This window comes from Asterias amurensis, chromosome 13 (assembly GCF_032118995.1).
Source record: "Asterias amurensis chromosome 13, ASM3211899v1".
NCBI lineage: Eukaryota > Metazoa > Echinodermata > Asteroidea > Forcipulatida > Asteriidae > Asterias > Asterias amurensis.
In genome coordinates, this window is record NC_092660.1 from 18799842 (window position 1) to 18814036 (window position 14195).

The following is a 14195-nucleotide window of genomic DNA, read 5'->3' on the forward strand; positions in this document are numbered from 1 at the left end:
ATTGTGAAAAACGGCTCCCTCTGAAGTGCCATAGTTTTCGAGGTGCCTAAGAAGACACGCTATTGTTTTTGCTCCTTGTTGCCAGGCGAAAGGACGACCTCGCTTCAAATTCAATGGTGCTCTTGAGTTATAACCGTGAAGTTAAAACTTGTTTTCCGTATTTATTCAGATTTTTACAGTATTCAGTCTTCTCCATCTGAGCCTGGCATGGATCTCTCCCTAAACGAAGCATCGAGAGAAAACAGGTAACTGTGGATGGTCTACCGCCGTCAATTTGAATCGTTAACAGTTCATTGTGAAGAATGGCGATTCAGATAAAGGCATTGAAGCCTTTTCGAAACGTCTGCAATTGAATTCGCCTCCACCTCAGCTTCTCCATGTGTGCCTTATGGAACAATATACATGCCATTTTTGCTCGATTGCAAACCGCCAATATAAAGCCTTCACCAAACCGCGGCCCGCCAATCTCGTCCATAGTCACCTTTCGCCTACATTCGTGTCATTATGGAGATTCACAGTTATATCTACAAAACAACATTACATGCAAGTACAAGAACTGTCCATAGTACACAGTGCACGCTGCGTGCAGCAGACGATTGAAAGTAAGCTGTCAATATATGTGTTTTGACTGGTCGGAGGTGATGTTTGTCAGCTGCGCTTACATCACCTGGGACCTATTAAAACACAAATATGAAGAGCTTTGAAATCATTATACCCAATGAAATCACTGGTTCTTCAAAAACAATACCTGTTGTCATCCTTGCGGATGATACAGACAGGTGACCAGTCTAGGAAAACACCAGCTCTGTTTACATGGTTGTTAATACACGTTTTCATTGGCCATGTTTTCAGCCCAACCGCAGGGAAGGTGAGTCCAGACGTCGCCACGCCCAGCCCATCCAACGCCGCTAGTCTTCCAGAGCAATCAGCCTCAGCCGGCACCAACGCCCACTACCGTATGACAGACCCCGTAGAGTGGGGCATCGAGGATGTGGTGAGATACTTCAGCGTTCATGGCTTCCCTGAGCAGTGCAATGCCTTCAGAGAACAGGTGAGTGGAGGATACCGTGTTTAAAGGCAGTGGACACTATTGGTAATTACTCAAAATAATTATAAGTATAAAACCTTTCTTGGTGACAAGTATTATGGGGAGAGGTTGATGGTATAAAACATTGTAAGAAACAGCTCCCTCTAAAGTGCCATAGTTTTCGAGAAAGAAGTAATTTTCCACGAATTTGATTTCGAGACCTCAGATTTAGAACTTGAGGTCTCGAAATCAACCATCTAAACGCACACAACTTCGTGTGACAAGGGTGTTTTCTTCTTTCATCATATCTCGCAACTTTGATGACCGATTGTGCTCAAATTTTCACAGGTTTGTTATTTTATGCATATGTTGAGATACACCAACTGTGAAGACTAGTCTTTGAATATTACCAATAGTGTCCACTGCATTTAACCCCATTGAGATCAATGACTTTATACAAGGGGAATACATAACAATCATTATTTTTATCACCTTGTAAACCCATGTATTATTAGGTGCTACATAATTGGGTCTCAGAATTCATAACTTTAATAACCTATCTTTCTGTAAAAATGTATACACATTGTACTAAGCGCCTTAAAGTCACCTGGAAGTGGTATTTTTTCAAAATAAAGCTTTTTTGTCACTAATATATGTGTTTTGATGAGTGTAATATGAATAAACAGTTAACTAAGGTTTTACAAAATCAGTTCTTATGTTATTTACAAATTTAAGAGTAGACCCCGACCCGAGAGGGCGCTGTTCGTGACGTCAATCGAGGCAGACTTTGCCTGTAATGCGTAGAGTAAACACAATTGCAAAGTACATGTACGGACCAAGTCGTGAGTTTGTACGTTTCAAAAAATTTTGTTTTTGTTTTTTCCGGCAATGCCGACCAGGTGTATTGCTGCTGAATGCAGAAAAAACACTTTTTGAAATGTACCAACTCACGACTTGGACGTACATGTACTTTGCACGTGTGTTTACTATACGCATTGCAGGCAAAGTCTGCCTCGATTGACGTCACAAAAGGGGTAGGCGGAGTCAGCCCCCCAAACAACTTTATATATTTTTTAAACATATAAATCGTGACAAACAATTACTTAAAAAAATGTTTTATTGTTCGTAAGCATATACTCTTATGTTTGAAAGAAAAAAAATATATTTCCAGGTGACTTTAAGTACCTTGTTGGTAGATACGTGCGCTATATATAAGACTTCCAATATGTATTATTATTATTATTATTGAAAGTTTATTCTATATTTGTACCAGACACACGGAAAGATTATGTCTGCTCGTGTTGTGAATGTTTGTGGACCACCTGGAGATCATTTTGAATGAAGCAGTAATTGCATTTGGGGGTAAACAACAACGTGTTTATAGTTTGCACTATATATACGCCACTAATGTATGCAACAGGGGATGGCAATATTATCTTTCAGTGCAAAATGTAGCGCTTTGAGTACCTTGTTTGTAGATACGTGCGCTGCATAATACTTTATTATTATTATTCGGCCTACATCTGGTAATGAAACCAAGGTTGCCTTGTACTAGTGAACGTAAAGGGGAGGCATATAAACGTTTGGTAATCATTTTTAAAATTAATTGCCATAAAAGCTGTTTGTTTGATTTTAGAAGCGTACAGCCGCTTGCGATAGTATTAAACATTTTAAGAAACATTTATCTTCGAAGAAATGTGGTTATGTAAATAGAAACCATTTTTTAAGCCCCCAAAATGTGAATCGGAGGTGTATTATTCTCCCTGCGTAGACATCACCGCTCCAGATTTTTTGGCGATATCTAACAAACGTGACCACCTTTTGGAATGAAATGCACACAGTTTATGTTATTGTGTACACGTATGAAGGATTGAAAACAATCGAATGGTTCCGAAAACCAAAATGCATGCTTTGCCTTTCATCACTGTAGCTCGCAAGCTTGTGAGGAAACGGGACTTTGAAGATTTCTTGGCTTTGCAGCATCCATTATTATAAATCTTGTTTTCGTTTTTTAGGAGATTGACGGCAAGTCGCTGCTCCTCATGAAGCGTCTGGACGTGCTGACCGGACTGTCACTCAAACTCGGCCCCGCACTCAAGATCTACAACCACGTAACCCGACTGCAGCTCTTCTGCAAGCACGGATGCAAGACGAATGGCAGTAAAGGAGGGAAGAGCAGTAAGAATGCGACTGGGGGCGACAACGCGAAACCAACGGCTTCAAAGCCAGTCGCTGGAACGTCGACGTCGTCGGCAAAGTAATAGTGGACGCATGTCACCTGTAAACCAAGATTGGGATATAAATGTAACTAGATTGGGATGTACTTGTACCCAGATTTGAATATGCTTGTACCTAGATTGGGACATACTTGTTCCCAGATTGGGATATACTTGTACCCAGATTGGGACATACTTGTACCCAGATTTGAATATGCTTGTACCTAGATTGGGATATACTTGTACCCAGATTGTGATGTCCTTGTTCCCGGATTGGGACATTACTTGTACCCAGATTGGAATGGGGATATCCGCGGTCGCCAATCGGATACCCCTCAGTAACGGCAATAAGGGTGCAAGAGAATCAAGAGTTCCCATGATCCAGCAAAAGCTAAAGGTAGCCGTCATGCACTTGTCAATCAAACAGTACGTTTTCAGCAATTTGCTTCCATGGAAATCTTGCACAGTCTGCAGGAGATTTCGAGCCAGCGAGTTTGATGTTTGGTATTTGATACAATTTGTTTTCTACTTTTGTACTTTACCAAGCATGGTCCAGCCACAACTCTTTTGCTTCTTCCAGAGTCCGAGCAATGTGATACTTAGTCCCTAACGAGACCGGGGTGAAACATTCTGTTTACCTTATTCATTATGGGGTAGTCGTCTTCATTTCCTCCCAGTCAAAACCAATGTAAACCAGACCGAGGCTGGAAGGATAAATAGTCTGGATCCTATGTGTACAATGAATATTTGCATCCATCTCTTTTTACATCGGATGCAGGGAACAGTGTCTGCTCCAAAAAGAATTGCAAATTATTATTAAGACGGGGGAACAAGCATGTTCGTAAAAAGCGCTATTTAAGTAAGGTTATTATTATTTATTATTACGTGGCCGGTGTGACGAGAGACTATGTCCCCATGAGGTTCTGTTCCCCATGGGGCGAATTGTCTGATAACGCCCTCTATTGAAGGATCTTCCTTTAGCCCGTGTTCATGATGGATTATATTGGCACTGGACACTATTGGTAGTTACTCAAAATATATTTTAGCGTAACAACTTAATTGGTAACGAGCAACGGCGAACTGCTGATAGTATAAAATATGGTGAGAAACGACTCCCTTTGAAGTAAACGTAGTTTTGAGAAAGAGGTGATTTCTCACTGAAATATTTGAATCTGAGAAAGACTTCAGGCCTGGAGCATTTCTCTGGCATCTGAAAGCACACAAATTTGTGCAACAAGGGTGTTTTTCTTTCATTATTTTCTTGAGTTTGCTAGACGAGCAATTGAGCACAAATGTTCACAGGCTTGTTATTTCATGCATATGTTGGGATACACCAAAATGGGAATACTGGTCTTTGATAATTACCAAACGTTTCCGGTGCCTTTTACTTACTCGCTTGTTTATGTCTGAGAAGAAAGGGGAGTGGTGTTGTTTCGCTTTTTCAGTGGAGAGTTTTGTTTACAAGGACATTCAGAGAAAAGAAAAGAGAAAACTATGTTTGTAAATATTAAAACGGGATTAACTTTTGGGCAAGGACACGGGGTGCGTTTACGTGGTATTCAATTTGGGTTTTGTGGGCGGGGGAGGAGTTGGGTTAGGACATAAAATAAATCGAGAAATGCTGCATAATGTGTATTTTATACGTTCGAGATGAATGTGTTAAACAATTTATTTATACAAATGTTTAAAATAGTGTACAGTACGGAATTACATTTTGTATTAGACATAATTCATCAAGGTAACTGGTAGTTAATGGACGATTTAACTTGAGACATTTTGGGCTAGAAGTTTGTGTCAAAGGCAGTGGACACTATTGGTAATTACTCAAAGTAATTGTTAGCATAAAACCTTACTTGGTACTAAATAATGGGGAGCTGTTGATAGTATAAAACATTGTGAGAAACGGCTCCCTTTGAAGTAACGTAGTTTTTCGAGAAAGAAGTAATTTTTCTCGAATTTGATTTCGAGACCCCAGATTTAGAATTTGAGGTCTCGAAATCAAGCATCTTAAGGCACACAACTTCGTGTGCCACGGGTGTATTTTTTTCTTTCATTATTATCTCGCAACTTCGACGACCGATTGAGCTCGAAATTTCTTAGGTTTGTTATTTTGTGCATATGTTGAGATACACCAAAGGAAAAGAATGATCTTTGACAATTACCAATAGTGTCCACTGCCTTAGTTCTGATCAAAGTGTAAGTTAAGGTAGCGTTTGTAAATACTACAATATTGTTTATTTTTAGTACCCACAACGGCCAAACTAGATAAGGAAAAAAACATACTATGCAAGTGTTTTTATCCATTGTTTTATTTTGCCCTCGGACAATGGTTGACTTATTGTTTGTGGGATATTGGTAGTTATTGGAATTTGAGGCACTGGACACTATTGGTAATTACTCGAAATAATTATTAGCATAAAACCTTACTTGGTAATGAGCAATGGGGACAGGTTGATAGTATAAAACATTGTGAGAAACGGCTCCCTCTGAATGAGCACGGTTTTTGAGAAAGAGGTAATTTCTCACTCGAATATTTAAAGACTTCAGCCGTCGATTTCACAAATAGTTAGGACTCGTCTTATCTCGAGTTAGGACGAGTAACTCTTCCGAACTTAGGATTAATCTTAAGGTCTGCATGCTACAGTGCAGGGTTGGGACTCGTCCTAAGTCCTAAGATTAGTCTTAAGTTAGGAAGAGTTTTGTGAAATCGACGGCAGGCTTATTTTAAGCCTTTTAGTTATAGGTATCTGAAAGCATACAAATTTGTGCAACACAATGGTGTTTTTCTTTCACTATTCTCTTCACTAATTGAATAAAAAAAATTCACAGGTTTGTTATTTTATGTATATGTTGGGATACACCAAGTGAGAAGACTGGTCACTGACAATTACCGGAGGTGTCTATTGTGCCTTTAACTCTTTTATTTGAAATCGGTCCCCGAGATGCACAAAATCGACTGCCCCCAAGTCATGCAATGTTTGTCGTTGTTTTCACTTAACTTACCCCAAAATGTCATGGCATTTCCACGGGCTGTTGTTTGAGTGTTGTATACTTATGTATTATTTAAAACTATTTATTTACTAAAAGGATGGGAATTTATTAGTCTCTTCCAACTGACGTACTTTAACCAACATTTGAAAAATTTACTGGCCAATTCATGGGTTGTAAATGAAAAGTTGAGTCGGAATTTGAGATCCTATTGGTTTAAGTTAGTTTCTATAACTACATAAATATTTTCTATTTAAAACATGCAACAATAACTACGTATTATTTAACATCTGTGATGACGTTGCTGCAAAATTTTGTAATAAAAGTTCTATGAACATACTCACAAAAAACACTTCATTGACAATTCTGTATTTGTTTAACTGTTTTCACATCGAATTGTTATTTGGCCTGGCATGTTTTATTTTTTCCAGTTAGTTAGAACAACACAATTTTGAGCAATATTGTGCAAAACGTGAACTTATATTACGATACACACAATGTATGTTCCTACGGATAAGTCAACTTTTTTGTTTCGGTGTTGTTGTTGTTTTTTTTTTTTTTTTTTTTTTTTTTTTTTGGGGGGGGGGGTTTCCCATTGTTTATTTATTATTTTGTTTATAATGATTCCTCTGTATTAAGTTCAGTTTCAGTTCAGACTGGTGCCTTGAACAATAAACTAACGAAAACGGTAACGGGGTTAAAGGGAACCCGCCGCTAAATAAAAACCACTTGGGCCTCTATAACTACACTGCAAAACAAAATAGGAAAGATATAGATTACCCCAAAAATCGAGCTACGACTCGAACCTTGTAACGACCGTTTTCGATTTTATAACAGTTTGCAAATGTGTCCGGGCGGACACAATTGCATTATGCAGCAGCGTCCGGGCGGACATGATTGCATATGCAAAACCGTCCGGCAGACATTATTGCATATGCAATAATGTTCTCCGGATAGTATTGCATAGAGGACATAATTACATGCGACAACGGCTTACTGTGAATAAAGGGAGTCAAAACGTCGAATGACTAATTCGCACAGTGTCTCCGTTAATCTTTATGGACGCCCTCTATCGGCAAGAACTTCACACAAGTAAACATGTCGAGTAATGTATGACAAATGCACGTGTATGGATTGGATCATGGAGGTAGGATTAGACCTCCATGATTGGATTAACGATCCAAACCAACGTATCAGCTTTGTCAACCCATCATGTTATTTTCTACATGGTTATATCAACCGGTAAGAAAATTGTAGTCTATTTCATTTATCTGACCAAAGGAGATTATAGCATTAGAGAAATACTTAGCTTTTCTGCTGTGGTCCGCGAAAATTTGAGTATGCCTTTGGGGGCGGGTTTTGGTTTGTACAGTAGCCAATAAAACTCCATGGTAAAGGCCAGCGATGACGCTCAATGTTGAGACTAAAGAGGAGCAAGAGACTGAGCTGTCTCCTGGCGATTGGATTTGTACTATGCCCAATATGGCTAAGAGTATCGATCGGCCCATGTGCCCATGTTAACACTTTCCTATTGTACGGAAATACCACCCACAGAATCTAAAATCCTCTTGAAGACAGTGGACACTATTGGTATTTACTCAAATTAGTTATATTAGAATAAAAACTCCCCGATGCAAATTTAACATCTATTATATCGTTGCGGTACCCGCTGCCAAAATATAGGGTTCGAACTGCCTCTAGCTGCCGGGCAACCTCGGTAGTCTAGTTGGTAAGACACTGCTCTAGAATTGCAAGGGTCGTGGGTTCGAATCCCACCCGAGTAACATGCCTGTGATATTTTTTCACAGGACTCGAGAAGTACTGAGTATACAGTGCTAACACACATCGGTGTATGGGTAAAAACCAAAATTAAAAATTAAAATTAATATAACGGAGAGCTGTTGATAATATAACACATGAGAAACGGCTCCCTCTAAAGTGACGTAGTTTTCGAGAAAGAAATAATTTTCCACCAATTTGATTTCGAGACCTCACAATTAGATTTTGAGGTCTCGAAATATCAATTCAAGCATCTGAAAGTACAATTATTACTTCGCGTGACAAGGGTGTTTTTTCTTTAATTATTTTCTCGCAACTTCGACGACCAATTGAACTCAAATTTTCACAGGTATGTTATTTCATGCACATGTTGAAAAGACTAGTCTATGACAATTATCAATAGTGTCGAGTGCCTTTAAGAATTCCTGGGATTCCAAGCACATAAAAGACACAAAAGGGAAAACCATGCCACATATCAAGCACCATATAGATACTAGATAGTTTGAAAATCAGGTTATAATAAAGCTTATTTCATTAAAAGTCTAGGATGCGTTTTGCCCACTCGTCTTTGTCCAGCTAATCTCTTGAATAGAATAGCGTTGCATCACCAAACCCGGCTCCAAACTCCCGGACGAGCTCCCTGGGTTGACAGGACCAGGCATGTTGTTGGGGGACTCTTCGGCCGTGTCGAGCAGCCCCATGACCGGGGTAACAACTCGGTCCGGAGACCCGGTCCATAGCCGTTGACGCCGATGATGATCTCGCACTCGGGTGGCTCCGTAAGTTGCAGAGACGAAATAGTTCATCCTGTAGCACGAAATTACACAATGTTGTCCCCTTTTTTATATGAAGGGACCGTACGGGAGGGGCAGGGGAGGGGGTCGACGCAAAATATGTTCAACAAAAATTAAAGCCAATTGAAGCAGGGTCCTTAATATTCGGCAATTTACTTATTACGTGGCATCCATCTCTTCATAATTATACTCAGTATTATTTGTTTCAACTGTATGTTTAATTGCCAGTGTCAACATGGAAAATAAATGTGCATTGAATTGAGTTATATTATAATGCAACACTTCACAAAGACAATGTGTAGAATTTGGCTAGTGCAAAAAAGTCCCGTGGGTGGGGGTGGGGGGTTAATGCATATCGACTCATCATGACACCTACCACATAATTTGAAGGCCTTGTCTTCGTAACAGTTCCAAGAATTGCGAAATACTGGAATCGTAAAATCTAGGTTGTAAATTGACATCAAACGTGATACATGATACTTCCGTGTTCTAGCAAACATAAACAACAGGTACTGCACGTTCAGAATGTTGCTTTTTAAAGGAACACGTTGCCCTGGATCGGTCGAGTTGGTCTTTGAAAAGCGTTCTGTAACAATTTCTTATAAAATCGGTATGGTTATAAAGATGCTGTAAAAGTAGAATACAATGATCTGCACAAATATGCCTTGAAATTGCGTGGTTTTCGTTTTAACTCGTCGACAAACACGGTCGGCCATTAATTTTATGGGTGGGAGTCAAAAATTTGACTCCCATAAATGGCCGACCGTGTTAGTTCGCGACGTAAAATGAAAACCGTGCAATTTTGAGTGATACTTGTGCGGATCATTATATTCTACATTTAAAACATCTTTCTAACTATATACATTTTATAACAAACGGGTTCAAACGCTTTTTATAGACCAACTCGTCCGATCCAAGGCAACGTGTTCCTTTAAAATGGTAATTTTCCACTCTTTTGTGGCGTGGCGTGGCCGAGCGGTTTAGTTCACCGGACCGAAGCTCTGCGCCCAATTAAGCAGACACTTTTGCTTAACAGTTATGTGCTAAGAAAAAGTTCGCAGGATACCAGTCAAAGATTGTGCATGTGATATGGTAGTTTGGCTGGTAAACTTATTTATGCAAACACATTTTTTTTAAACAGCACTATGAAATCGGGCCCTTTGGTGTTGTCGGCAGCAGAGTGTGGGTTCATTATGGGTGCGTTCGTTTAGCTCCCCTGGGTCTACCCCGGTGCGTGGCAATTTATTTTTCTAGGACGAATGTTGGTAATTATCAGCACACGTTCGTCCTGGGGAAAAAAAACCGCCACACGTCGGGGTCGACCCAGGGAAGCTAATTAAACGAACGCACTAAAATATTGGGTGCGTTCGTTTAGCTTCCCTGGGTCGACCCCGGTGTGTGGCGGGTTTTTTCTTCCAAGACGAACGTGGGTAATTATCTGAACACGTTCGTCCTGGAAAAAGAAAATACCACACACCGGGGTCGACCCGGGGAAGCTAAACGAACGCACCCATTGGAATGTTGTGTGCATTCTTCTCTATATACCAGCCAGGCTTCTAGTGGGTAAATACTCATGACTATATACTGGATTGTGAATGGGGCAACTCTGTTTCATTTGAACAAGGAAAAAATCATATAGAGTGGGGTATGAACCAACGACCTCCGGATAACGTGTCGGGTGCTCTACCATCTGAGCTTTCAGCCCTAATTGGCGGTCTCCCTATTTCTATCCAATACTCTTTATGTGTACCCTACATGAGTGTTGTCTTTCATAATTTCGATTTGTTTTTTTCAAACTCAAATCCACAGCGTGGGAGGATTTCCTTATACACTGGGAGCAACAAAAAGGAACTCTTATTTTCTTTTAATGGAGAACCTAGGCCTATAGGAAATACATGCTCATTTTGTACTTTCTCTTGTCACTCATTTTGTTTTCAATCAAAACATGGTGTTTGTCAAACAGGAAGTCTGCATCGATAAATCGCTATTATATCAAGCCCAAGTAAACATTTGGAATAACATAATAATTGTTTTAAAGGGTACTTATAGTTTTTTGTTTTTTAAATAGAAATTTAGTGATTTCTCAAAATTTACTTAGCCGACTTAACCCAAATTATTGTCTCATCTGCTTATCACAAGAGGGCGACAATAATGGCGTCTTGCACTATGAAGGTTGCACTACACCAGCAAGACTTTAATGAGTGAAGCCTCTTAACCAACAAATGTTTCTCTAATTTCATTTTTTTCTCTCTTCGGTTTTATCTTTATGGAATTTTGACAAAATTGTCAAATATTGTGCCCCTGTGGTTGTTGACTTTCAAATTGGATCATTTTGAGATAGCACTAGCCCTCTATATGGCCTTAATTTGCTAAACGGTGTTAAAGGCACAGGACACTTGTGGTAATAACTCAAAATGATTTTTAGCATCAAAACTTGTATAAAACATTGTGAGAAAAGGCTCCCTCTGAAGTAACGTAGCATTTACCAGTTAATTAGTCACAGTGAGGTTACCGGAAACCACCTAGATTAAAACACACTTGACTTGTACGTACAAAGCTGCAATTCACCTGTTGTTTTCTCACCGTGCTGTGATTTCGCAGTTTCCAATGTAAATTGTAGATATCTATCTCCAAGAAAGTCACATTGGAAGAGCTTAACGGTTTCGTTAGAACATTCCCCCCCTACCCCCCGTGACTCGAAAACGTACGAAATATCAGTATATGAGTGCACCTAGGGTCTACAAACCGAAATAGTATTGAAGACGAGCCGGGGTCTGTTCGAAACGTCGGAACCTTGTCGGCTATTTTCAGTGCCAACATTCATCCCAAAAGATATTTATACACGGTTGCGCGCGCAAGTTAACTATACTTTCAAACTAAATGTTTTTCCCGTCAAATTAAGAAGCCCGTGGCTTCAATGACCGATTGAGCCTAAAATGTCACCGTTTTGAATTGCATTTTGGGTCACGCATTTTGGGTCACGTCTTTGACATTGCACAAAAGTATTACCTGCTTTAAAGACAGTGGACACTATTGGTAATTGTCAAAGACTAGCCTTCACAGTTGGTGTATCTCAACATATGCGTATAATAACAAACCTGTGAAAATTTGAGCTCAATCGGTCAACTTGTGAGATAATAATGAAAGAAAAAAACACCCTTGTCACACGAAGTTGTGTGTGTTTAGATGGTTGATTTCGAGACATCAAGTTCTAAACTTGAGGTCTTGAAATCAAATTAGTGGAAAATTATTTCTTTCTCGGAACCTATGGCACTTCAGAGGGTGCTGTTTCTCACAATGTGTTATACCATCAACCTCTCCCTATTACTTGTCACCAAGAAAGGTTTTATGCTAATAATTATTTTGAGTAATTACCAATAGTGTCCACTGCCTGTAACACAGTTTTTATTATGAGTGTTCTCGACATGTATCCCTTTAAAACTGTTCCTGCATAAGAGTTTCTAGACACTCAAGGATAATATTGTATATATATTTTCGAGAAAAGAAAATAAAAATTTCTTAATTGTGGTTCCCGATTTCAGTAAAAGAATAACACATATATCTCAAAAAAGCAGAAAACACCACCGGATGAATGAGCCTACTAATCAATGCCATTCTGCCACTCTGTTGGTAATTAGCCCGGCTTTGAAACAAAAGACACCTCTGCATTTCCGTCGACTCATTCTGACAAACTTATGCGGGGCCCCCACAAATTTGTTTTTGAGTTAAATTCAAATTATATTTATTTCCAGACTGACAAAAACACAGCTTCACAGAGTGCATATAATTTACAATGTAATAGGGAATTGAACTAATAGTATGGATGCCGATTTGATAAGCTGAGGCTTGTAGCAATCAGTTATATGGTCAGACAGAGACAAGATAAATTAGCGGACAAACAGGCCGTACGAATAGGAACAAAACAACTTACAAACAACAACAACAACAACAACACTGAAAGGCACCGGACAACTTAAGTTTGGTAGTTGTCAAACACCAGTCTTCTTACTCAATATAAGCATAAAATAACAAACCTGTGAAAAATTGAGCTCAATTGGTTGTCGTTGCGAGAGAATAATGGACGAAAAATCACCCTTGTCGCACAAGTTGTGTGTTTTAAGATGCTTGAATTCGAGACCTCAGCTGAGGTTTTGAGTTCAATTCAAACATTTTAATGTGAAGTTACTTCTTTCTCTAAACTACGTTACTTCAGAGGGAGCCGTTTCTCACAATGTTTTATACTATACGTGTCCCCATTACTCGTTACCAAGTAAGGTTTTATGCTAATAATTATTTTGAGTAATTACCAATAGTGTCCAGTGCCTTCAAATTTGATATGTTAAAAGAACAAAATAATGATGATATTCCTGGCAAAGCAGTCAATGGAATGAAAGCCATGTTTCATATATGCTCTAAGAAAATGTCCGGCCCGTACAGGTTTCTTCAGTCTTGTGAGTTACAGTGATTAAGTTCACTTCTGAGGCATCTTGTATACTACCAGAATTTTTTTATAGAAGTAACAATTGCAATCGTATTGACCCACAATCGTTTTGCATCACTTGTGAGTTAGTCAGAGTTTGTGGGAAAACGGGAATGGTTTCATTTCCCGTATAAAGCGTGGTTTCCTTTTATTTTCGATGCATGGCCTTGATGCACCGATCAATGGATGGCAGGTTGTAGATGGGTGTTTTCGAAAACCACGTATGTTTGTTAACAGCTCCACACGCTCTCCTTGCCCTTTTGTCCACAGGGCCGCATCCAAAGCCTTGGTTTTAAAAGGGCTGTCAGTCCGAATGACGGTGTGATTTTAAGCAGAAACGGGAAATTTGGCGGAATTGTACCTTTGATTAATTTAAGCATGGAATTTCGGCACACGGTCATTATAATAAGTCTAAGATATTCATAAGGCATTTTTTAGGATACAAAAGTCGAATAACAATATTTTTTTTTCAATTAATCGGGATTTGGTCGCTACCGCAAAAAGGTGGTTCTATTACAATGTATTTTGGTCTTATGTGAAAATATTAGACTATCTAGATTAGGTATTCAAATGTGAATACCGAATTTGACCTTAGAGTCTCTTTTTAAAAGTACGTAGGCACCCATCCTAGTAATGCACCTTTGTGCTTCTAAAAAAAAACCCGCAATGAACAGGAAACTGGTGGGATTGATGTTAAGTACAATGAAATAAAATATTATGCACTCTACCCCTTTAAAGTAGCTCCGCGCCATTGATTCACCTTTGATGTTGATCAATGTCAAAGCCACGAACAGACAGGTCCCCTTACACGAGAAACGCGGAAAGCTTAGCCGTGCAAGTAAGAAACCACACCAGCTTATACTGTGTGCATGTATGTCACAATAATAGTATTGCAATTTGTGTGCGTTTTT

The 14195-nt window shown here is 39.2% G+C and overlaps 1 protein-coding gene across 2 annotated transcripts in view; it reads left to right on the top strand.

The window, feature by feature from the left end:
* The window catches only part of LOC139946175 (histone acetyltransferase KAT6B-like), a 30669-nt gene extending 24086 nt beyond the window's left edge, over positions 1-6583 (top strand). For both annotated transcript variants that reach the window (XM_071943796.1, XM_071943795.1), the window contains exons 6-8: positions 170-245; positions 853-1051; positions 3043-6583. In XM_071943796.1, coding sequence (XP_071799897.1) covers positions 170-245; positions 853-1051; positions 3043-3288 — 521 coding nt within the window. In that variant the 3' untranslated portion in view covers positions 3289-6583. The remainder of the gene's footprint in view (positions 1-169; positions 246-852; positions 1052-3042) is intronic.
* The last annotated feature ends 7612 nt before the right edge of the window (positions 6584-14195 follow it).